The 26,618-nt window shown below is 43.4% G+C and overlaps 1 protein-coding gene across 1 annotated transcript; it reads right to left on the bottom strand.

Annotated features, from left to right (window-relative positions):
• Positions 1-901: 901 nt before the first annotated feature.
• LOC126989810 (zinc finger MYM-type protein 6-like) lies at positions 902-3,116 on the bottom strand (the record flags this gene model as incomplete). Its single annotated transcript, XM_050848422.1, has 2 exons — positions 2,710-3,116; positions 902-2,248 (listed from the first exon to the last, which is right to left on the bottom strand). A coding segment is annotated over exon 2 (1,347 nt), but the record flags the coding sequence as incomplete, so codon positions are not given.
• Positions 3,117-26,618: the final 23,502 nt, after the last annotated feature.

Raw genomic sequence — 26,618 nt, 5'->3', positions numbered from 1 at the left:
CTTGGTCCTAAACAATTATATAGGTGGTAACTGTATAATAAAACAATATAATTATATGTGTATACCTTTTGTATTTCTATTTTTAAATGTACAAATAATGTGATTTTTCAAATGGTTTGAAAAAAAAATACAAATGGAATATCACATTGTATACACACAAGTTATAAAACAGCAAATTAAAAAGGTTTTATATTCAGTGGCTGGGTTGCTGCTGCATTGTTCCAACAATCTTTTCAAAGCGAGGTTTTATTTCACTTTCCAGTGCCCCCCTCATCAGAGAATCCACATCTTGTAACTGGTTTCGCTTTTTTGTTTTAATATCCACCAGATTAGAGAAGCCTTTCTCTGCCAGATATGTTGTTGGCATCCGCACTAGATAAGTCATGGCCATTCGTGCAAGTTCTTGGTACTCTGGAATTCCTAAAAGTGAGCACCAGAAATCTCCATAGTAGGAGAATTCATGGAATGATGACTTCTGTGCAAAATCAGTGGACAGTTCTAGCAAAGTAGGTGTCAATGATTCCAGATTGGCTAATCTGGTATTAGCTGAGACAAAGGGGTTCACAATCCACATACATTCTTCGAGTGCTCTTGCCTCTTGATCAGGGAAATAGATACTAAACTTCTTTTCCAGACTGTCCAGATGAAAAATAACAAAATCCTTAATATTTTCTTCCAGCGAAGGAGATAGCACTACCCAGTTGCACTCTTTCAAGAACTGATCAAGGAAGGAGAAACTACCGAAGTCCTTAGTTTCAACTTTTCTTTTCCATAACCCAATCTTTAACTTGAAAGCTTCAATCTTGCCAGTGACATCAAAAATATCCCCACCAAAGCCTTGAAGGGATAGGTTTAATTGATTCAGTTTCTCAAAGATAGAAGCCATGTATGATAATCTGGCAATCCAGTAGTTGTCCTGGAGCTTGACAGCCCTTTCGTCTTCTTCTGTCAGAAATACACACACTTCTTCTCTTAGTGTTAGAAATCTGTTCAACACTTTGCCACAAGACAACCAACGAACTTCTGCATGAAGTAGGAGCTTAGAAAATTCTGCATCCATTTCCTTGCAAAGCTGTTCAAACATGCGACTCTTTTTTGCTTTTGCACGGATATTATTCACTATCTTTACCACATCACTGATGATTTCGTCAAAATCACTTTTCCCCACATTTGACAGTAAATTCTTGGCAGCCAATGCCTCCCGATGTATTATACAGTGAATAGAACAGCAGCTGGGAGCAACATCCTTAATTTTCTTAACAACACCTTTCTTACTTCCAACCATTGCTGCAGCCCCATCTGTGGTAACACAAGCACATTTTTTCCAGCTCAGATTATTCTTGACCATAAACTCATTTATCTTGGTGAATATTTCCTCTGCTGTTGTCTGTACACCTAGTGGTAAACAAAATAGGAAATGTTCTACAATTTTCTTGGACTGACTGTCAGGAAAGCGGCAGTAAGCTAAAAGTTGAGCAACATTTACAATGTCAGTGGTTTCATCGAACTGCAAACCAAACCAGGGTGCTGCCCTGAGCCTTGTAAGTAGCTGATCCTTCAAATCTTCAGCGACTGCCACAGATCGACGTTTCATTGAGGAGTCTGAAAGTGGAATACTCCGAACCTTATCACGTGGTTTCTTGCCTCCATGAAGATGCTGGGCAGCTATTTCTAAGCATGGAAGAATGACTGTCTCAGCTAAAGTGAAAGGTTTCTTATTTTTCATAAGTATATGTGCTATTTCCATTGATGTCATTAGAAGGGACTTCTCTTCCTTTTCTTGATGGACCATAATGCTATCGAAGGAGCGTTGTTGCTTTTTGAGTTCAGCTCGAGTTGCTTCAAAGAACTCCTTTGACTTATTTTTATGCTCACTGTGTTGCATTTTGAGATGGGACAGTAGCTTGGAAGGTACAAGATTTGAATTTTTATACTTCGCAGAACAGAAGAGACACTGAGTAGCTGGATAAGGATTCTGCTCCTCTTCATTTGGCAAATAAAATCCATACTTCACATAGTCATTATTCCACTTCCTTCGCTTTGATTTCAATTGAATGGACGTACTTGATGGATGATGCCTTTTTTGCTTGAAGCTCGTTTCACCGCCATTCTTCGGTGTTGGTAAAACTGATCCAGTTGGGTGATCTTCCTGTCCATTTTCATCACTTGTTGTTTGCCTTTTATCCAGTTCCTCAGGTCGTAGTTCATCAGTAACACCGGGTTTCTTGAAGTACTTGAGCAAAGCCATCTGCAGGAAAAAATCAAATTCTCCAATAAGCTTTGTTTTATTACAAATCTACCATGCTATATTCTGCCATCTCAGTATATTCCTGCATAATAATAATAATAATAATAATAATAATAATAATAATAATAATAATAACTACTCTAGTTTTAGCCTCGTCTATCCTGGTAAAATATCCTATGAGTGCCCCTGAAAATAATTATATAATGCACCCAGTCTGGTACTTCTCGCCGTCTACATGCCACAAACACAAATTAACTCATATTCAAGACATTGTGACATGTGTGGATAGGTGAATGGAAGGAAACACGACACGGGTATGTACTGTACATCAGAGTTAATTTCCCGAGTATTTTCGTTGTTGCTTCTTCAGGGGAAAGAAGCAACAGCGAAATTAAATGAGAAATTGTCTGATCTGCATACCCGTGTTTCCTTCCATCCACCTATCATTATTTACTACTCACCAATATACGAGCGATTTTGAGTGGTTAAGTCGGGAGTCAACTTGACTGTGCGTCCGAAGGAACGTGAAGGTAGAATGAGGGTAGCACTGTACTGAGTGTATACCTCTACTACCAGCGCCAGTGACACGTCTAATACCAGTACACCGCCGCAGGACCGCAAGCTGCAATGTTGCCAACCCGTGAGGCGCGAATTGTGTCACAAAACCCGTCGTGAAAAGTACCTATACCAAATTCCTCATACTTTTCCCCACACTTTGGGGCAGTATCTGCCTATCTGGGGGGGAATGGCTCTTTATACTGTGTATAGTAACTATAGTTAATACTGAGTGTAATATACTAATATAATACACATATTTTTAATACTATAATCTCAATTTAAATTAATTTCTTACATTACACTTACAATTTTCTTCCTAAACACCTTTTCGTAGTGTGCATTCTTGTACACACTAGCCTTGTCATGTACCCCTCCATGTACCCCATTATTTCCATGTACCCTTTGAAAAAAATCATGCACCCTGGGGTGCACCATGCACCCAGGTTGACTATCACTGCTCTAGGGTATCCACCATTGTTCGCGATACGGGTTGTTCAAGTGTCCTGGTATCCGAGGAGGCATTGCCGGACGCGGATATTTCCAACGGTAAAAAGGTTCGCTGCAGCGACTACTTGGGTCGTGCCGACTACTTCCCTGTGGTAAGATGCTACCTCCGGTGCCCCTATTTTGACGGTTGGGTTGATGCCATCAGGGCCCCACTTAAGTTTTGCACAGTGCTGGTAGGTAACATTGAGGGAGTACGTGCACCTGACGACCCAGACGTGACAAAGGCATGTGACGAACCTACACCCTTTTCGATTCCTTCCGACCAGGTTCCCGGGAAAAGTATTCAAGCTGTCCAGACCCGGGCCGCCGCCGCTCGTAAGATTCACCCCCTTGTACTTCCTCATCTGGAGCCCCTGGCTATTACTCCTCAGGACTTCTCTAAATTGCAGAGTTCGTGCCCTACTCTAGCGTCACATCGTAACAAGGCCACTACGGGAGAAGTAGAAGTCACTCGCACCGGCTCCACCTTCGGCTACGAGTTCTCGGACGAACTGCTCTACAGGGTTTGTCGGTCTTCACATCACAGTAACCAGCTGGGGAAGAAGTATCTAGTAGTCCCTGCGGAGTGCCGACGGTCAGTGTTGACAGTCGCCCATGAGAGTCCCCTGGCAGGACATCTCTCCCATCGGAAGACTGGCATGAAGATTGGAGAGCACTTTTACTGGCCAGGTATGTGGTCTGATATACGAACCTTCTGTAGGTCTTGTGACAAGTGCCAGCGTATGTCTGTTAAGGGACGCCTTAGGCCGGTCCCTCTTAAACAGCTTCCCATAATTACTGAACCGTTTGCTAGAGTAGCAGTTGATATTGTTGGCCCATTGTCTCCTCCAACATCAGAAGGACACCGTTACATCCTTACCTTGATTGATTTTTCTACCGGTTTCCCCGAGGCTGTTCCCCTTAAGGACATCACTTCCATCTCTACCGCCGAAGCCTTGTTGACCATATTTTCCAGAGTGGGTATTCCCCGTGAGATCCTGTCTGATCGGGGCACACAGTTCACGTCTCAAATGATGGCCGAACTGCACAGGCTTCTTGGAGTGAAGCCGCTCTTCACTACCCCTTACCATCCGAGTGGGAATGGAAGAATAGAACGTTTCCACTCTACCCTGAAGTCCTCCCTCCGGAAGCTGTGCTCTGACAAGCCTCGAGAGTGGCATCGCTATCTACCGGCCGTATTGTTTGCTTTGCGGGAGATGCCTAGTGACAGAACAGGATTCTCTGCCTTTGAACTCTTGTATGGAAGGGCTGTAAGGGGGCCAGTTTCAGTTCTACGGGATCTATGGGAAGACGGTAAGCTTTCAGAGGATGAAAGGTCTTGCTTCCAGTATGTCATCGATTTGAAGGACAAGCTGGCCGACTGTTCCAAGATCGCTGCCCAAAATTCCACCATTAGTGCCACCCGATACAAGACCTACTTCGATTTGAACTCGCAAGATCGTCAGTTCAAGCCTGGTGATGAAGTTCTCGTCCTTCTCCCTGACACTTCCAGTAAGCTATTAATGGCTTGGAGTGGCCCCTACAAGGTTCTAGAGCGTAAAAACAGGGTGAATTATCTGATCGATGAGAAGGGTAAAGAAAAGTTATATCACGCTAACCTCTTGAAGCTGTATCACAGACGCGCCCACATAAACCAAGCTACTATCCTAGATGAGCCTTCCATCCCTAGTGACGGACAAGATATCTGTGAAATAGCCTTCTCTGTCCCAGGGTGACTGTCTTGACCCGGCCGAGGACTTTCCGATAACCCCGGATGGCCGTGCAGACCGCGACGTCTCTGATCCCCTGCCTGCAGTAGGAGAACAACTCACTCCTGATGAGCAGAACGATCTCCTCTACCTCACGGACAAATTTAGCGATGTCTTATCAGAAATTCCAGGCTGTACCTCCACTATCGAGCACGACGTCAACCTTTGCTCCTCCGAGCCAATAAAGCCTAAACTCTATCCCATTCCTTTACATATCAGGCCTTTCTTCCAACAGGAAGTGGAACAACTTCTTAGTCAGGGAATCATCAAACCCTCAAGGTCACCTCATTGTTCCCCGGTCGTTATGGTAAAGAAGACTTCTGGCAGCTACCGCCTTGCCGTGGACTACAGGGTATTGAATTCCATGACTATATTTGACGCGGAGCCAATCAACACCATCACGGAGGACCTTCACAAGTTTTACGGTAGTAAGTACTTCTCTGAACTAGACTTAACTAAAGCTTATTACCAGGTACCTCTGACGGACCGAGCCATGGCACTGACGGCCTTCCCTACACATTTGGGACTAATGGAGTTCTGTCGCCTCCCTTTTGGACTCGTCACAGCATGTGCAACCTACATTAGGCTCATGCGAATCGTCCTCGCCGGTCTGGAGGGAGTCACCTTCTACTTCGACAACATCTTCATATTAGGTTCAACTTGGGAAACCCACCTGGACGCCCTCCACGCTGTCCTCCTCCGTCTCAGACAACATGGACTGACGGCCCGACCTTCAAAATGCCGATTCGGGTTTACATCCATCCAATATCTAGGCTTCATTGTGGACGGTAACACACTACGGCCTCAGGAAAGTAAAGTATCTGCCATATCTTCAGTCACACCTCCTACAACTAAAAAGTTGCTTCGCTCCTTTCTAGGCATGATCTCCTTTTACCGAGTCTTCATACCTCAGGCATCCTCCTACACCAGTGGACTCTCCGACCTCCTGCGGAAAGAGAACCCCGAACCACTGGTATGGTCAGATGAGCTGCGGACCTGTTTCGAACAACTCAAGTTAGCACTGCACTCTCAGCCAGTCCTCAAGTTGCCTGACCCGTCACGTACCTTCGTTTTACGGACCGATGCATCAAATCAAGGTTTGGGCGCTGTGTTGTTGCAGTACGTTCAGGATTATCCGCACCCAGTAGCTTACGCTAGCAGGAAGCTCCTAGACAGAGAACGCAGGTACGCTACAATTGAAAAGGAATGCTTAGCCGTCATCTTTTGGATTAAGCATTTTGACTACTATCTGCGGGGCAAGGAGTTTGTGCTTGAAGTTGACCATAAACCTCTCGTCTACTTGACCCACTTCAAGGGGAATAATGATCGTCTCCTTAGATGGGCACTTTGTCTTCAAGGGTATCGATTCAGGGTTGTACACATTCCTGGGAAGGATAATATTGGAGCAGATTTCTTAAGCAGATGTTAGTTATTGTGGGATGCTACATAAATCAATGGGTTTCTTTTACTGTTGAATCTCTTGGTTTGGTTCTATGGTTTCTCTTATGTCGGTTTGGTTTAGGTATTATTCATTCATATGAGCTAGGCTATATTTGTCTTCCGATTTCTAGCTCGATACTCTGTATCGAGTCTTGTCGGCGGAGATGTGTAAAGGGAAGACAACTATTAACTCCTCAACTCCAACATAGCCCCGGGACACCTCACTCGACCTACACTCATCCCGAGCGAGGCTTCACACTACCCGCAGCGGAACGCCTCGAACGCCCTGCCCGAGCTCCACCGGCGCGAGTGGGGGCCCTGACGTCAGCAGCCGAAGCAACCTCGGACGTTGGTGCGCTGAGGACGGGAGACGACTCCAGGACTCGGTCGAGCCAGCTCGCTAGGCACTGGCTCCCCTTCACCACCTAACGAGTCCTCCACCTGACGAGGTTGCTGCCGCGTTACGCCCGGCCCGGCACTGCCCTCCATCACTCAGCCGTAGCACCGCTGCGGTCTATCCGGGGAAGATACTGTTGGCCCCGAGACCGAATACCCGGGACGCCCTTGCTGGCCTTACCACGCCGGCCTGCCTACCTGTCTTCCGTGGGCTGTATGAGCGGCCTCGCTACGCCGGCCGTCCTACCTGTCTCCCGTGGGCTGTGTGAGCGGCCTTACCACATCGGCCGTCCTACCTGTCTCCTGTGGGGCTGTGCGAGCTGAAGTGCATATTAAAGACGGAGTTAACATCTTGTGTATCGCTTCTCCTGACTACACTGTGAAAAGGGGGGGGAGCAAAACACCTGGCTCAGAAGGAGAACTGTTAGCCCGGAACAGTCTTGGGCCCCTGCAGTTTCGAGTCCTTCACAGTCTCCTAATAGTTACAATGTGATAACAAGGACAAGTCTGGAGAACCTTAGTAGCTTCGGCAGTCAGCATCACTAACTCCTAATACTTAGTACAGTACTATAAAAGAAAATCCTGTCACCAAGTTGTGAAATCACTGTTGTAATAAATCTCACTGAAATATATAATTCCAGCATAAATGAGTAAAGTAATTCCAGCATAAATGGGTAAAGTAATTCCAGCATTAATAAACATCAAATGAAAAATACAAATTTCCACTATCACTCGATCGTAACGAACGTGGATGACTGACATCTGTGACGCCAAAAATAATTCCCGTAACGGGTAACAGTGGTATGTCAAGCAAAGGGTAAGTAAGACTTGTCTGCATACTTCCAAAGCTTACAGATATTCACATGCTGGTTACAATAAAAGTTAGGGGCAGCAACTGCTCAACTTTAGTTTCTGTCATTGCAGAGAAAAAGTATGTTTTTAGCAGAAGCACATGAGGTTCAAGGCTAAATTGTACCTATCCCTATGTTAGTCTACCCCCTCGGTTATTACGGCTCCAATTAAATTAAGAAGACTGACTGCCTTGCATCAACTCAGCAACAAAAGAAAATAGTGGGTTAGAGTGAAAAGTATTACTCAAGCACTCCCCTTCTCGCATGAAAAAAAAGATGCAGGCAAAAGCTCAGGAACCAAACACAAATTAGTAAATGTTGGTTATAGTCGTGTGGTGGAAAGATACACAAAGCAGCGTCAGGATGAACCTCAAGCCGGCGCTAGTCTTTGGAGACGATCACTATGCACCATTCTGTGCAAAAAAAAAAAAAAAATCGTAAAGCTCTAATTTCCATCCACCCATATATCTGACTATTTCTGCCTAAAAGAACCGTAATAGTATACCACATAGTAAGTGAAAGTTTAGTTGATGTTTCCGTAGAGTTTTTGGTATAGTCGTTTTTACACACACACACACACACACACACACACACACACACACACACACACACACACGTACCGGGGAATTTTCTAAGAGGCCATCCGGAAAGAGGAAACGTCAATGGAAGTGCAGGAAGAGGAGAGAAGAGGAGGAGGAGGAGGAGGAGGAAGTATGAAGGAGATGGAGCATGAAGATGTGCTAAGGAGGTTGGAGAGTAAGGAAGAGTGCAGAAAGGAAGCTTGTGATGGCGGAGACGTTCTGGGAGAGGAAAAGGAATGGAAAACTCAAGGAAAAGGAATGGAAAACTCAAGGAAAAGGAATGGAAAACTCAAGGAAAAGGAATGGAAAACTCAAGGAAAAGGAATGGATAGCTAACGTGAAAATAACCAGTAATAATAATGATAATCAGGAAGGTATCACGCCAAAGGGAGAGTAGAATGTTAGCGGAAATTCCTATGTGAATGATGTAAGGATGACCAGTTTTTTTTCAATGGGGTCTAATACCTTTTCTGTTTTTCTCCCTCTATTTTCATGGCCCTCTACTTTACCTGTTCTCCATCCTCTCACATTTATACAACCAATGCTCATACAGTTCATACATATCACTGCCTGGTTCTCTCTCCTCTCCCTCCCTTTATCTCATCTCCATCTTTGTATCATACTCGTTTGGAGCGCGAGAGAGATATATTGTGAATGTCTGTTTATTCATTCTAGTTTCCCTTTTCATTTTTCGCTTCCTAACTGTCGATTTCTGAGCCGCTCTTCTTTTGTTTGTTTCCTTCCTGCAGGAGCAGTGTCGTGCACGTTATATATTTGTTCTTTATTCATGTTTTAGTCAACGGCACGGAAAGACACTTCACATCTTGACTCTCATATTATATTCCCTTTATTATTATCATTTTGAACTAAGGGATTTGACTGTTTCTTTTTAAATGTCACCTTGAGCTTGTGGGAATGAAGGGAGGGAGAGAGGGAGGAGAAGGGTGCGTTTGTGTGTATGGGTGTGTGAGTGAGTGAGTGAGAGAGACATTTTTTTTTTTTTTTACAGCAAAGGAGACAGATCAAGGGCACAAAAAAGTAAACATTAATAAAAAAATAAAAAAAAGCCCGCTACTCCCTGCTCCTAAAAAGAATCCAAAGAGGTGGCCGAAAGATAAGTCAGTTTCGGAAAGAGAAAGAGCGACAATGAGCGTTAGTGTGTGTGTGTGTACATATGAATGAGTGTGTGTGTGTGTGTGGGGGGGCGGGGCTAGTATATGTGTGCGTGTGCGTGTGTGTGTATGTGCTTGCTTTTCATCACTCTCTCCTCCGATCATTATTCCGCACACTCGCGTCTTCCATTGGCTGATAATATTATGTTTCTGCGCTCGGAGCTAAATCGCATTATGTCGATGCCGTGTGAGACGTGAGGCAAATTCTTCTTGTTAATTTGATTTCCCCGTGCGGAGGGAACTGTAAATGGACTAATTATCTCCCCGCACAGAGAGAGAGAGAGAGAGAGAGAGAGAGAGAGAGAGAGAGAGAGAGAGAGAGAGAGAGAGAGAGAGAGAGATGCTAATCACGTGCTCTTAGTCAACAACAACTTTTGCAAATTAATGATACAAAACTTATAAGGCCAAACATATAACCTTTAATGTTTTTTTAGCCCAGTGCAAAACCTGTGTGTGTGTGTGTGTGTGTGTGTGTGTGTGTGTGTGTGTGTGTGTGTGTGTGTGTGTGTCTGTGTGGGTGTCTTACTGTCTGTTTGTCTGTCTGTCTGTCTTACTGTCTGTCTGTCTGTCTGTCTGTCTTTATGTATGTATGTATGTTGAGAGAGAGAGAGAGAGAGAGAGAGAGAGAGAGAGAGAGAGAGAGAGAGAGAGAGAGAGAGAGAGTGAGGTGGTGTGTGTGTGTGTGTGTGTGTGTGTGTGTGTGTGTGTGTGTGTGTGTGTGTGTGTGTGTGTGTGTGTGTGTGTGTGTGTGTGTGTGTGTGTGTGTGTCTGTCTGTCTGTCTGTCTGTCTGTCTATCCATTTATCTATCAATCTGTCTGTCTTTCTGTGTGTGTTTGTTTTGCCTGTGTGTCTGTGTCTGTTTTGTGTGTCTGCTTGCCTTTCTGTTTGTCTGTCTGTCTCTGTATTCCTTCCCTTTTTTCTTTCTTTCTTTTTTGGGTTGTTGGGAGGGGGGGGTTCTCGAGTGAGTGCGTGCGTACATGCGTGTGTGTCTGTGTTGAGGTCACGTCGCCACGTCATAAATGCTGCGGCAGTGCATACATTCAATGCTCGACACACGCGCGGGGAATGTTTATGAAATACATTAAGAACACGGCAGCGGTGGCGGAGGAGGAGGAGGAGGCAGGAGTGCGCCGCGCCGCCACTCATTACCGAGGCCTGGGCGCTCCTTTTTTCCCAGCTGAGGCGCGCAGTTACCGAGCTCCGCGTACTATTAGAGGCTATAATCTCGCTGCCAGTTGGTTGTTCGTGCTTGGGTAGAGTAGTAACGACTCTGTGCTTATTTTGAAATGGAAAAACTATCAATATTAAGTTTTTATGTCGCGAAGCATTCCATATTATTTTCTTGCACTTCATAATTTCCCTGTTATCTTCCACGGACTATGAGAGGCTTCAATCTCGCGGCAGTTGATTGTTTACGTTTGGGTACGGTAATAACGCCACTATGTTTATTTTCAAGGGGTAAGGCTATCGATATTCCGGTTTTTATCTCTTGAAATCATTTAGTGTTATTTTCTTACACGGCACAAACCCGCTGCCAGTTGATTGTTTACGTTTGTGTACAGTAATAACGCCACTATGCTTATTTTCAAAGGGGTAAGACTATCAATATTCACTTTTTATCTCTTGAAATTATTCCGTATTCTTTTTTGCTTACATAACATTTTTCTTTCTTTCATACGCCCATTCACAGACATCATTCATAGACAACCTGATGCTCTCACCCTTCCGTAGACAAAGCGGACATATTTTGCTCTTAGACAGTCCATACTTCCCCATGCGTAGATAACCTTATGCTCTCACCTTCCTTTAGCCAGAGAGGACGTATATATGCTTACCACATACCCATTCAGTGACACCCTTTCTCAGTATTCCCAGACAACCTTAACCTCTCACCTCCCTATAGGCAGAGAGGACGTAAATATGCTGTTCTTTCACGGTTCACACTTACCCATTTAGAGACAGCCTTTCGCAACATTCCCAGACAACCTTATGCTCCAACTCTCCTATAGGCAGAGTGAACCAGCGCGGTCAATAGTGTATGAGTGGTGGGTGTCAAGTGTCAAACCAGCGCTTCGCCTCTTCTCGCCTCTCGTGTCTGCCCCTCTCCCGCCCGACCCTCCAGCCTGGACCCGCAGTTCATTGATGCGCTGAATACATCTCTTTCTAAAAACTGCGTGAAATGTGTATGTGTGAGTCATTCCATTCCGTCCCTCATTTTCCACGGCGGAACTTCAACGGCCGCCATTACAGTCTCAGAAAAGGAAGTAAAAGGAAATCCGAATATGATTTTTTGACGTGTGTACCGAGACACACACACACACACACACACACACACACTCCGGTTTACACTTGTGGACATTTAACTTACCGCGATTAAACTGAACACACACACATACACACACAAACAGACACACAGACACACACACACACACACTCCGGTTTACACTTGTAGAGATTTACCTTACCGCGATTAAAGTGAACACACACATACACACACACACACAGACACACAGACACATTTTTTTTTTTACGTCGTTGCCTGTTGCGCCGGTAGGCATCTTCCTGGTGGGGCCTGATGGTCGGCCCAAGGCTTCTTCCAGGTGGGGCCTGATGGTCGGCCCAGCCCGTTCTGGAGCAGGCGAGTGTTTATAGTGGTGCCATCTTGCATTGGCTCATGCTGCCCCCCGGAACTCGTTCTTGATTCGCTTGGACGGCCTCCTCTAGAGTCCGGGTTGATGAGTGGTCTTCAGGACAGCATGTGGGTAGTTTTAAGCCACTCGGCGGTGACTGAAAAATCCGAGTGGTAGCGTGGGGATTCGAACCCGCGTCGTCCATCACGCGGTGAATGTGGTCCCAGTACGCTACCAGTTCGGCCACCGCCTACACACACACTCCGGTTTACACTTGTGGAGATTTACCTTACCGAGATTAAACTGAACGCACACACACACACACACACACACACACACACACACACACACACACACACACACACACACACACACGCACACACACACACGCAGTGGAGCTAATCTTTTCCTTCTCTTTTCATTATCTCTCTCTTCGTACAAATTAGTATATGTATAATAACTACAACTACCTAACTATAACTACAACCAACCCTTTACCTAACAATAACTTAACCAAATGACAAGTATAAATTTCCTGTCTTTTCTTGCCTAACCTGACAAACCATCATCTAATATACGTACATCGTCTCCTTTTATTATTCTAAAACCACTTTCCTTAACCAAATGACAAATATAAATTTCCTGTCTTTTCTTGCCTAACCTGACAAACCCACATCTAATATACTACATCATCTCCTTTCATTATCCTAAAATTACTTTCCTTAACCAAATGACAAGAATACATTTTGTCTTTTCTTGCTTAATCTGACAATCTTAATACATCTAACATATATCGTTTTATCCTTTCATTATCCTAAAAACGCTTTCCTCGACCCCTGTGTCATCAGTGAGGGTAAAACGCCGCGGTGCCCCGAAAGCCGAACACAAATTGCAGATTCCGCGGAACTGTCGTCGGTCACTGCCATTACGAAGAAGCCTTCAGTGTGAGAGGATTTGCCGCCAATCACTTGTCTGGCACATACGTATAATGCAACACACACACACACTCACACACACACACACACACACACACACACACACACACACACACACACACACACACACACACGTTTTTATGTTATTTTCATCTATCTTCAACATTTCGGCGCCAAAACACACACACATTTGATAAGGCTTTCGTAGAGGTTATGTTGCAGGTATCTCCATGGGTAGTTTAACAAGGATGTGAGAGTGCTGCAGCTTCCACGTGTGCAGGCAGGTAGCGAATGGCAGGTGGATGGGGAAGGCGGATGTGGCGTGAGTACATCTCTTCTCTGCCTTCCGGATGACTGCCTGGCTCGCGCGACCTCCCAACTCTCGCGTTTTACCAATAAATTATAGGGTTACAGGATTCTCTCTCTCTCTCTCTCTCTCTCTCTCTCTCTCTCTCTGAACCGTTCTCACGAGATGTCGCCACTTACATCCATAATCCTCTCCTTCGGTATCTAATCCTCCCTCGCTCATCACTTCCCTTCCCTTCCTCTTCATCCTTTCCTCTCCTCCTCATATCTTCCTCTCTTCCTCCTCCTCCTCTCCTCTTATCCTTACTTCATTTGTTGTTTATTATATCCTTCCTTACTTTCCTTTCCTTTCCTTTTTTTTTCTCGTTTCTTTCCTCTACTTTCATTTCCTTTCCTCCTCTTATCTTCCTTTCTTCCTCTTTCTCTCATCTTCTCCTTACTTCATTTACTGTTTATTATATCGTTTATTTTCTCTTCTTTTCTTTCCTTTTCTCTCGTTTCTACTCTTGCCTTCCCTCTACTTTCCTTTCTTTTCCTTTCCTTCTCCTTTGCTTTCCTTTGTTACCTTTTCCTCTTTCTCTTCTTCCTCTCTTTATTGTCTTCTATGTCTTTCCTCCTTCATTTCATTTCCTCTTCGGTTTCTCCTTCTCGTCTTTCTTCCTTTTCTATTTCTTTTTTATCATTTATTCCTCATGCCTCACTTCCGTTCCTCCTTTCCTCTCCTCTTTCCCTCATTTTCTCTTCTTCTGTTTGCTTGTTTTTTTTATTTCCTTACTCTCTTCTTCTTCCCTTTCTTCTTCTTCTTCTATTTTGTTTGATTTCCTTTTATTTTATCTCCTTTAATCTTCGTTTCCTCTGCTCTCCTTTTGTTTTATTTCCCTTCCTTTTCTTCTCTTTATCTTCCTTTTCTTATTTCCTTTCCTTTCCCTTCCTTTTCTTCTCTTTTATTTCGTTTTCTCTCCTTTTTCTTTCTTTTCTTTCTCTTTTTTCCTTTCCTTTCCCTTCCTTTTCTTCTCTTTCATTTCGTTTCCTCTCCTTTTCCTTCTTTTCCTCCTCTTTTTTCCTTTACTTTCCTTTTCTTCTCCTTCACTTCGTTTCCTCTCCTTTTCTTTCTTTTCCTCCTTTTTTTTTCCTTTACTTTCCTTTTCTTCTCTTTCATTTCGTTTCCTCTCCTTTTCTTTCTTTTCCTCCTCTTTTTTCCTTTACTTTCCTTTTCTTCTCCTTCACTTCGTTTCCTCTCCTTTTCTTTCTTTTCCTCCTCTTATTTCCTTTACTTTTCTTTCCTTTTCCTCTCCTTCACCTCGTTTTCTCTCCTTTTCTTTCTCTTCCTTCTTTTATTTCCTTTCCTTTCCCTTCCTTTTCCTCTCCTTCACCTCGTTTTCTCTCCTTTTCTTTCTCTTCCTTCTCTTATTTCCTTTCCTTTCCCTTCCTTTTCCTCTCCTTCACCTCGTTTTCTCTCCTTTTCTTTCTCTTCCTTCTCTTATTTCCTTTCCTTTCCCTTCCTTTTCCTCTCCCTCACCTCGTTTTCTCTTCTTTTCTTTCTCTTCCTTCTCTTTTTTTCCTTTCCTTTCCTTTCCTTTTCTTCTCTTTCATTTCGTTGCCTCTCCTTTTCTTTCTTTTCCTCCTCCTATTTCCTTTACTTTTCTTTCCTTTTCCTCTCCTTCACCTCATTTTCTCTCCTTTTCTTTCTCCTCCTCCTCTTATTTCCTTTCCTTTCCTCTCCTTTCTTTTCTTTTCCCCTCTTGTTTCGTCTTCCTTCCTTCCTTCCCTGCTTGTTCTTTCTTTTCCTACTTCTTCATTCCTTTAGTGTTCTTTCTTTCTCCTTTCCCGTCTCTCTCTCTCTCTCTCTCTCTCTCTCTCTCTCTCTCTCTCTCTCTCTCTCTCTTTCTCTCTCTCTCTCTCTTTCTCTCTCTCTTTCTCTCTCTTCTCTCTCTCTCTTCTCTCTCTTTTCAGTTTTCTTTTTCAGTTTTCTAAGTTTTCTTTTCAATTTTCCTTTTCGTTTTCTTTTTGTCGTTCTCTCTTGTTCTCCTTCTTTCTCTTTTGTTCTCTTTTTCCTCTTTCATTCCCTCTCCTCTTCCCTCCTCCCTCTCTCCTCCTTCACCTCTCTCCCTCCTCCTCCTCCTCCCTCCTCCCTCCTCCTGGCACGGTGAAAAAGCCAGGCCAGGAGGGGTCGCGCCACGTCACCTCAATTTTAAATGAGTTTATTGGCTTCGGACGAAAGTAATTGTAATAACTGGTGGCGAGTGACAAGCTGTGATTATGTGGCGCTGGGAAATTCCTCTAACCCCTCCCTTTTTACTCCTTTGCCTGCCTCCTCCTAGCACAGGCCAGTGTACCTCTCGAGTGGAAAAAGGCCAATATTACCCCGATCTTTAAAAAGGGAGACAAAAAACAAGCCAGTAAGTATCGTCCTATCAGCCTTACGTCTGTCCTCATTAAACTATTCGAAAAATAATCAGGATAAAATGATCACTTTCCTTGAAACAAATGATTTGATAACTGATAGTCAGCACGGATTTCGTAGTAATCGGTCTTGCCTTACCAACCTATTAACCTTTTTCAACGATGTTTATACATGTTGGGACGCCCGAGACCCATATGACGTAATTTACCTAGACTTTCAGAAAGCGTTTGATAAAGTTACTCACGTTAGGCTTATTTCAAAACTGCGTTCCCACGGTATTAACGACCATCTATCTGCGTGGATTCATGACTGGGTCGCCAACAGAGAACAACGTGTAGTTCTTAATGGTGAAGCATCTGATTGACAACCCGTCACCAGTGGCGTGCCCCAAGGTCCGTCCTGGGGCCAACACTATTCATTATTTACGTGAACGACTTAGAAACTGATAGCCTATCAAAAATAGCCAAATTCGCCGACGACACCAAATTAGGAGGTACGGTAATGAACAGTCAAAGTTGAGTGAACATTCAATCAGACTTAATAAGACTTGCCGACTGGAGCGAAAAATGGCAAATGAGTTTTAACGTAGATAAATGTAAAGTAATGCACATAGGTGAAAAAAATCCCAACTTTAAATATCAGATTCAAGGACAAGAGCTCAGCGAAGTAAAACAAGAAAAAGATCTTGGTGTCATTATCAGTAACACTTTTAAAATGAGTGATCAATGTTCTGCAGCGAGTAAAAAAGCCAATATGATGTTGGGATTAATCTCAAGAAACTGATTATAAATCACCCGAACTTATGAAGAGATTATATTAAGCATTTGTAAGACCACACCTAGAATACGCCGTTCAGTTCTGGTCACCGAACTATATCATAGATCAAGTTTTGCTAGAAACGATACAGCGACGAGCAACCAAACAAATTCCAGCGCTCCGAAACTTGCCATATGACGAGCGTTTAAAGCGTTTAGATATGTTTCCCCTAAAAAAGCGAAGGATAAGAGGGGACTTAATTGAAGTGTTCAAAATCCTTAATGGGCTCGACAACATTAACCCGAATAATCTGTTTCAGAGAGACACCAACACAATAACACGCATCAACGGTATGAAGTTAAAGGGAAATCGATGTAACACTTTGGTGTGCAAAAGTTTTCTCAATAACACAGTCGTCGATCACTGGAATGGACTCCCACCGTCAGTAGTTAGCGCACAGAGTATCAATAGCTTTAAGTCTTCTTTGGATAAATACTTCAGGGATATAAGATATATTCATATAATTCTCCCCCACAACCTAGATTGCAAGTAGCGAAAGTCAACAATAGGGTAAAGCAACAGTTAATGTTGGCATGACAGGTGGAGTGAGGTATGGGTGCAGTAAGGTGACAGGTTACTGGTGCCGTGCCTAGTAGAACGGTAAAACGAGGATCAAGCCTCCACCTGTGCCCCTGAAACTACACCTCACCCATCGTGAGTATTAGGGGGGATTCTGGGGCTGCCCTGTGTAGGCCATTCGGCCTCTTCCAGCCTCCCTGTATTTCTATGTTCTTATGTTCTTATGTAATGAAGTCATTTTCCCCCATAGCTTAGGTTACCAGTAGTGTAAGTTAAGGGTAGTAATTTCCTCTTATTTCTCTCTTTACTGTAAAATTTCTATGGCCCTTTCCTCCTTAAAGGTACATGGTGTTCTCTTCTAACTATTTCCTGCCGGCACGTTGCCGGAGGGAGAGGTGGGTGGGGAGGAGCCTTCATCTATTCTGTCCTGTTCTACCACACGTAAATTACTAGTAGTAGCGGTAGTAAACATACACCCTCGCCATAGACCGATAGGTCTTCTGATATCTGTTCTTCCTATGTATTCCTATGTATTCCTCCTCCTCCTCCTCTTCCTCTTCCTTTCTCGCTTAAGAAAGGTGGAGAAGATTGGGTGAAAAGGTAGGTGCGTAGATGAGGAAGCGAGGAATAGTGTAAAGAGAGAGGCAGTTAAGAGATTTGGAATGTAGAATGAAATCTGATTATGTTGAGGGTGAGAAATTCCTCCTTCTATCCCTTCCCTTCCTACTCCTTGCCTCCACCTCCTCCTCCTCCTTGCCTCCTCTTCCTCTTCCTCCCTTGTTTGAGAAAGGTGGAGAGCCAGATGGTAAGATGCGTGAATGAGGAGAAAGGTGAATAGATACGTACATAAGAGATAGATAAGAGATTTGGATAGGAAAATGACGTAAGATTATTTTGGGCCCGGGAAATTTCTACTGCCTGAACCTTCCTACCCTTTACTTCTCCTCCTCCTCCTCTTCTTCCTCCTCCCTCGTTCAAGAAAGATGGAGAGAACTGAGTGGAAGGAAAGGTAGGTACGTAGGTAGGTAAGGAAGAAGGTAAATGAATGGTAGATTAGATATTTGGAGAGTAAAATGACAAGTGATTCGAGTCCTCCTCCTCCCTTGTTTAAGAAAGGTGAAGATTGGGTGGAAAGGTAGGTATGTAGGTAGATGAAGAACCAGGTATTGGAAAGGTAAAATAGTAGAGGGAAAGTTAGCAGAGAAATAGATAGGTAAGATAGTTGATGAAAAGAAGAAAGAAGGAAAAAGGTAAAGAAAAAGATAGATAAGAGACTTGGGTGTTAAAATGAGTAGGAGAAAAAGGAAGAAAATGAAGAGAATGATAGAAAAAAAGATTTGGGCAGCACAAAGATAAACTAGGAGGATCAAGAGAAAATAAATAACGAGATTTGGATAGTGGAATATGAGGTAGAAAGAGTGAAGAAGGAGAGGAAAAAGATACATAGAGGGATTTGGATATTAAAAATGAATAGTTAAATGAGAATGAATTAGAATGATGATAAAAGAGTAGAATGAGCACTGAGACTGAAGAAGTGTATAGGTAGATAGATAGTTGGATAGATGAATAGAAAAGCTGATAAGGGCTACACAGATAGATAGAAAACTAGATGAATGTAAACAGATAAAAGAACACGTAGATTACAGGTGTGAACTGAATGAAAAATGAAAAATGAATGGAAAATAAACAAAAAAAATAAAAAGAAAGAAACGAAAAATGATAAACGAAGTGAACTGAATGGAAACAAAATGAAAAATATAATGAATGAATAATGGACTAGATGAAAAATTAATAATGTGAAAAACGAACTGAATGAAAAATGAAATAAAATGAATGAAAAATATAAAAAAGAAGTGAAAATAAAGTGAGTGAAAAATGAATGAAAAATGAAAAAAATGAATGAAAATGAAAAAAATGTGAAATAAAGTGCATGAAAAATAAAAACAATTAATGAAAATGAAAAAATGAATGAAAAATAATAAAAAAATATATAAAAATGAAAAAAATGAATGGAAAATGAAAAAAATGAATGAAAAATGAAGTGAACGAAAACTTAAGTGAATGAAAAATGAGCTGCATGAAAAATAAATGAAGGCAGATAAAAACGTGATTGGAAAAGGATATAAATAGAGTCAAATAAACGAATATAAAAAGGATAAAGGTTAATAAAAGCTAGCTAGATAGATAAATAAACGAAAATTAACTGGCTAATATATCCATAAATTCAATAAAAAAATGATAGCTTGATAAACAGATAGAGGCAGACTGATAGATAGATATGGATAGATAAATCAGTAAACACATGAAGGTTATTATACACGAATATTTATGTATGCATGAATGAATGTTGGTGAGTGAATGCAATACGTGTTCATGGATGCTTGTATACAGACACACAGACAGACAGACAGATAGACAGACAGACAGACAGACAGGCAGTGACCAACAAACAGACAGATTAAAACAGAAAAACAGAGAGAGAAAATTATACAAAAACTCTAACAGAAATATAAACAAATAGACAAACTAACAGACAGACAGACACAGAAAAACAGACACAAGGACAAAATGCATAAAAAACACATACAAACACACAAAAAGATGGAAAAATAGACTGACTAACCAACATACATACATACATACATAAAGACAGACAGACAGACAGACAGACAGTAAGACAGACAGACAGACAAACAGACAGTAAGACACCCACACAGACACACACACACACACACACACACACACACACACACACACACACACACACACACACACACACACACATACACACACACAGGTTTTGCACTGAGCTAAAAAAAACAAACATAAAACGTTAAATGATTGGCCTAAAAAGTTTTGGAACATTAATTTGCAAAAGTTGTTGTTGACTAAGAGCACGTGATTAGCATACTTTTTTTTTTCTCTCTCTCTCTCTCTCTCTCTCTCATAAATTTCCTTCTATTTGTTTATTTAATCTTGTTCTTCCTCCTCCTCCTCCACCTCCTCCTCCTCCTCTCTTTCTCCTTCTCTTCCTCTTTCTCTTTTTTTCTTTTCTTCTCCTCTTTCCCTCTTTCTTTTTCTCCTCTCTCTTTCTTCTCTTCTGTTTCTTCACTTTTTTTTCTTTCACTTTCTCTTCCTCTTCCTCATCTTCATCATCATCACCTCTTCCTATCTACCCTTCCCTCCCCTTGCCTACCTATCAACCTCCTCCTTATCATCCTCCTCCTCCTCCCTTCTCTCCCCTTACCTTCTCTTCCTCCTTTCCCTTTTCCCTTCCCATTCTCCTTACCTATCTTTCTACCTCTCCTACCTTCCCCTTTCCTTCCTATCCCTTTCCTTCCCCTTCCTCTCATACCCCTCCATTCCTTCCTTCCTCGTCATCATCATCATCATCATCATAATCATCATCATCACCATCATCATCACCATCATCATCACCCTTTCCCTATGACGTCACCACCGAGAAAAAAACAAGAGGAAATAAGGAAAAATGTCAAAAGGAAAAGACAAAATCAATGAGTTAAAAAAATTGAATAATAAAAATCAATAATGAAATAAAAGCCAGAAAACGAGTAAAATAAAAAAGAAGAAGAACAACAACAACAAATACAAGAAAACAAGAAGAACAAAAAAGAAAAAAAGAAAAAAACTCCATGCAGGAAAAAAGGAAAAAAGGTAAAAAAAAATCGTGCTCCTATTTTGTGGGCGGACTCGGCTCGTTGAATGTAAATCAGGCGGCGTATTGTCAACAGGTGCGCGCGGACAGGTAAAGAGGAGGGGGTGAAAGGTGAGGTGAGGTTACAGCGTGAAGGAGGTGGTGATGACGAGGACTGGTGGTGGTGTTAGTGGTGGTGATGTTACGTAGCGGTGTTAGTGGTGATGGGTGATGACTGGAATGGAGATGAGTGGAGTGGTGACTGACTACAAGGTGTGGCTATGTTATGAGGTTAATGAATGGTGAAGAGAGGGATGGAGAGAGTGAGTGTGAATGTGATTGTCGTGTGTGTGTGTGTGTTGTGTGTGTGTGTGTGTGTGTGTGTGTATTACCCGTGAACATTTCGAATCACACACATACGCACACACGCGCGCAAAGTTATCTCGCTCCTAAACTAATTCGGTACAATTCGGCACATCAATGGAAAAAAAAAATAATGCAAAACACAGTCGAAACAAAAACTCACCGGCGCTGGATGGATTTTTATGGCTCGTTCGGCGCGGCCAAACTCGGCGAGGCGGCCCCTGAAAAATACAGTAAGAAAACTTTGGCGTAATTAATGACTTTTTCCGTGTTATTATTAGTATTATAATTAGTATTAGGAGTAGTAAAGTAGTAGTAGTAGTAGTAGTAGTAGTAGTAATGGTTTTAGTAGTAACAGCAATATGGTGGTGATAGTGGTGATGGTGACCGTAGTGGTGATTAAGTTATGGTGATGGTAGTGAAGCTCGTGGTAGTGATATGTCGGCAGTGGTGGAGTCGGTAGTGGTGATTAATGGTACTGGTAGTGGTGGTGATGGTTGAGGTAGTGTTGACGATAGAGGTGGTGGTGGTGATGGTGGTGGTGATTATAGAGGCAGAACAAACACTACCACCACCACCACCTCCACCAGAACCAATATCGGAAAAAGTATTCGGCCAACATATTTTTTGAGAGATTTTTATTGCCAGCCAGTAGTTGCCCTTTCTTTCCGCCCTTATAATTAGGTGTAGGTGCGCACGTGGGTAGGCTGGCCCGCTCCCAAAGATGGGTTAGTTAGTAAGCTTTTTCTATTATTCTTTTGTCTTTTTTTTTCAATTAGTGAGTGTGAAATAGATAGAATGGAGAGAGAGAGAGAGAGAGAGAGAGAGAGAGAGAGAGAGAGAGAGAGAGAGAGAGAGAGAGAGAGAGAGAGAGAGAGAGAGAGAGAGAGAGAGAGAGAGAGAGAGAGAGAGAGAGAGAGAGAGAGAGAGAGAGAGAGAGAGATTGGAGAAGTGAAAAGGGAAGTATGGAAGAAAGGAAAAGAAAGGATGAAGAAGTAGAAGAGTGTTGAATAAAGCAATGGAGAGAGAGAGAGAGAGAGAGAGAGAGAGAGAGAGAGAGAGAGAGAGAGAGAGAGAGAGAGAGAGAGAGAGAGAGAGAGAGAGAGAGAGAGAGAGAGAGAGAGAGAGAGAGAGAGAGAGAGAGAGAGAGAGAGATTAGCTCAGAGATACCCTGGAGATACCTTTTTTTTCCTCCCTTCCTTCCTTCCTCACTTGTCTTCCCTTCCTTCCCGTTTGATGTTTTCTCTCTTCCTTTTCCTCCATTTCCCCCCCTTTCCTCCTCCTCCTCCTCCTTCTCTCCATCACTTCTTGCTATTTTCCTTTTTCAGTCCTACTTTTTTTTATTCCTTACTTCCCTCCTCCTTCACCTCCCTACTTCCTTATTATATCTCTCCCTTACTTCCTTACTTCCTTCCTTCCTTCCTTCTATACTCGCCTCACAGCTCCCTACTCCCTTTCTCTCCTACTTCCTTTTTCCTCCTTTACTTTCTTTTTTCCCCCTTAGTTTCTCCTTTTCCTGGTTTCTTCCTCCCTTTTCCTTTTCCTCCATTTTCAGCTTTTATCCCTCTCTCCATTATTGGCGTTCCTTCTTCTTCTCCTCAGTCCCCTTGTCCCGCCTCTCTTATTATCCACCATTTCACTTTGTCTATCGTCCACTTTCTCTCTCTCTTCCCTACACTTTTTTCTCTCCCTCCAATCACACATTTTTCCGTAACTTTCCAATTATTTTCTCTGTCTTGCTTTTCTTCCACTAACAGCTCCCTTTTTTCCTTCCTTCTCTTTCTCTTCCTCCTCGCATTTACACTTTCCTTTACCACCTTCCCTTTCAGTTTCTTCCCTCCACTTCTTCTCTCCTTTCACTTCTAGCTCCATTTTTCCTCCTTTCCTTTCTATTATCTCTTCCGCCGGTGACGTCACGGCCGTAACCTCGGGACAACCAGTGTTATTATTCTAATTCATATATTTCGCACAATACTTAAGATGGTGGGATTAAACAATTATTGAAGGGAAAAATGCTCACTTCTTACCCCACAGGGCCGTTATTTTAAACGTATCGAGCTGCCTTTACGACTATTCCCAAGGCCGCGGAGAAGCTTGGCCAAGTAGTCACGGGTGACTTTACCATTCATGACGCTGAAGGCGTGTACAGCCATCACTAGGATCACAAAACAGTCCGTGAATACCCCGGCAACTTCAACGAGAGGCTTTTCAAACAGGCGAGCCGAGGCGAAGATTACTTTATAAATAAGACCTTCCATCCAGCCAATCAGATCCCGTAGCTAAGCACACCCTCCCTCCATCAAGCCAATCAGCTCCCGTAGCTATCATCTCCCTCCCTCCCTCCAGCCAATCAGCTCCCGTAGCGATCTTCACTACAAAAGGTGCAACTAGCTCTAGATTCAGCCCTATGCAATGTCAACTCTGTGCTCCCTAAAACGGCATATCGCAAACCGAGGTGATGTGGTAAATTTCGACCCTATACCGGGTAAGAAAAAGGAGAAGGGTGACTCCATCTCAAGAAATCAAAATCCCCTGGCTGATCCCCGAGGCCAGGCGAGCCTCAGAACCTCACACATACACACGCGCGCGCGCACACACACACACACACACACACACAGAGGATAATGAGGCAGGTGACTAATGGACTAACGCTCTGCCGTGACAGGATAGGGAGGCTTCCCTCCAGTAAGGAACAAAAAGAGGAGAGGAAGGCCTCCCAGAGGGAGTTGAAGCAACTCCCGGGGTCGTTGCCGAAGCTGATGTCGGTCTGCTCCTGCTGCGACAGGAAAAGTTATCGCGTGTTATTCGCCTAGCTCACGCAGCACGCACGCACTCACCCCGCAACGCACGCCAGCACAAACTCACTCCCAACGCACGCTCGCTCGCACTCACCCCCCTAACGCACGCTCGCACGCACGAACGCAATAACACACGCAAGAATGAACGGACGAACACACGCTCGCACACACCCATCCCCAACGCACGCTCGCACGCACGAACACGAATACACACGCACGAAGGAACGGATGAACACACGCTCGCACGCACGAACACGAGTACACACGCACGAAGGAACGGACGAACACACGCTCGCACGCACTTATCCCCAGCGCACGCTCGCACGCACGAACACGAGTATACACACGCACGAAGGAACGGATGAACACACGCTCGCACGCACGAACACGAGTATACACACGCCCGAAGGAACGGACGAACACACGCTCGCACGCACGAACACGAGTATACACACCCACGAAGGAACAGACGAACACACGCTCGCAGGCACTGACCGCCCAACGCACGCAGCATACAAGCACTCACACACTCAAACACGCACACAATCACGTACCCACGCATGCACACGCACGCAAGCACACACACTCACGTACAGACGCACGCACGCACACATTCACACAAGCAAGCACGCAGCCACACACGAAAAAACGCACGAACTCACGCAAGTACGTAAGCACGCACGCACGCAAGCACGCACGAAGGCACGGACACTCTGATGACGACCCAGGCAACAAGGCACCCTGACACTCCCTGGACACTCTGAACAATGGATGGACACTATGATGACGACCCACGCAACAAGGTCCCCTGACACTCCCTGGACACTCTCTGAACAATGGACTGACACTCTGATGACGACCCACGCATCTAGCATTAAGGCCTTAGGTGTTGTGTGTTGGGTAGGGTTGCTGACTCCTCTGGGGTGAGGGAGACTCATCCTGAGCAGCATACAGCACCAAGATAAGGCGATACAGCTAGCCTGCAAAACACCAGGAAACGGAAAATAAAGAAAATAACACCGAAGAATTAAAATCACAATAACAAGAAGACGAAAATAAAGAAGTGATAGAAACACAATCAAGAAAAGGGAAAAAATCTAGCATAGAAAAGCCTTAGGTGTTGTGTGTTGGGTAGGGTTGCTGACTCCTCTGGGGTGAGGGAGACTCATCCTGAGCAGCATACAGCACCAGACAAGGCGATACAGCTAGCCTGTACAACACCAGGAAACGGAATATAAAGAAAAAGATCACCGAATAATGAATATTAGAGAAAAAAACACGAGAAAAAAGAAGTGATATAAACACATCAAGAAAAGGGAAAAAAAAAATAAAGCAGAGTAATGCCTTTGGCGCTGTGTGTTGGGTAGGGTTGCTGACTCCTCTGGGGTGAGGGAGACTCATCCTGAGCAGCATACAGCACCAAGAATGGCGATACAGCTAGCCTGCACAACACCAGGAAACGGAAAATAAAATACCGAAGAAACGATATTACAGAAAAAGAATACGAAAGTATAAAAAGTCATGGAAACACAACATGGACTGACACTCTGATGACGACCCAGGCAACAAGGCCCCTGACACTCCCTGGACACTCTCTGAACATTGGATTGACACTCTGATGACGACCCACGCAACAAGGCCCCTGACACTCCCTGGACACTGTCTGAACAATGGACGGACACGCTGATGACGACCCACGCAACAAGGCCCCTGACACTCCCTGGACACTCTCTGAACAATGGACGGACACGCTGATGACGACCCACGCAACAAGGCCCCTGACACTCCCTGGACACTCTGAACACTGCCCTGACCATTTGCAAAAAAAAATCTCCTCACGACGTAACCTAAAAAGGACAAAATCCCCCCCGACAAAAAAAAAAATAGCTAACTTTCCAAAATATAACGAAATCGTTAAGTCACCAACAAGACATCAAAATAAAGAAGCAATAAAAAAGAAAAACAAAAAAGCAACAAAGAAATCAACTCAAGCAGTAGTCGAGAAAACAAATCTAAAAAGGTCAACTCCTGATCAGTCAAAAATTAGAAAACTAAAAACATATAATGACATAATGTAACGAAACGTTTGAACTCAAAATCAAGAAAGAAAAGTAAAAAAAAAAAAAAAAAAAAAAAAATAACCAAAAATCAAATCAACAACAAAAAAAAAACGAAACTGAGGAAAACTAAAACTAAGAGAAAAAAGAAAACCGGCAGCGGCTTGATTATCTTTGGCTTCACCCTGGCTTAGATGGACAGACGAAGGAACACAGAAAGAAAGAAATAAAGCGATGAACTGAAGTGTAAGAGAAAGAAGAAAGAAAAGAATACTATTATAAAGAAAAAAATTATAGGAGAGAGGGAAGAATGGAGGGAAGGACGGAAAAATGAAGAAAGAAAGGAAGAAAAATATAAGGAATAGGAGAAAGGGAGGAAGTAAACAAAGAAGGCAACAAAGCAGATGTATATTCAGAGAAAAATATACAGATGGACGGAATGAGATGAAAGGAAGAAAGAAAGGAGGAAAAATAGTTGCCTGGTTGGGATGCTGCTTAGTGTTCAGGGTGAAATGCTGACCTTGGCAAAGCGTTCAGGATGAGATACTGACCCTGGCTTAGTGTTCAGGGTGGGATGCTGACCCTGGCTTAGTGTTCAGGGTGGGATGCTGACCCTGGCTTAGTGTTTAGGGT

This window comes from Eriocheir sinensis, unplaced genomic scaffold, assembly GCF_024679095.1.
Source record: "Eriocheir sinensis breed Jianghai 21 unplaced genomic scaffold, ASM2467909v1 Scaffold1308, whole genome shotgun sequence".
Taxonomy (NCBI): Eukaryota; Metazoa; Arthropoda; class Malacostraca; order Decapoda; family Varunidae; genus Eriocheir; species Eriocheir sinensis.
Note: the sequence above shows the minus strand (reverse complement) of the source record. Positions and strands in the feature narration are given on the sequence as shown.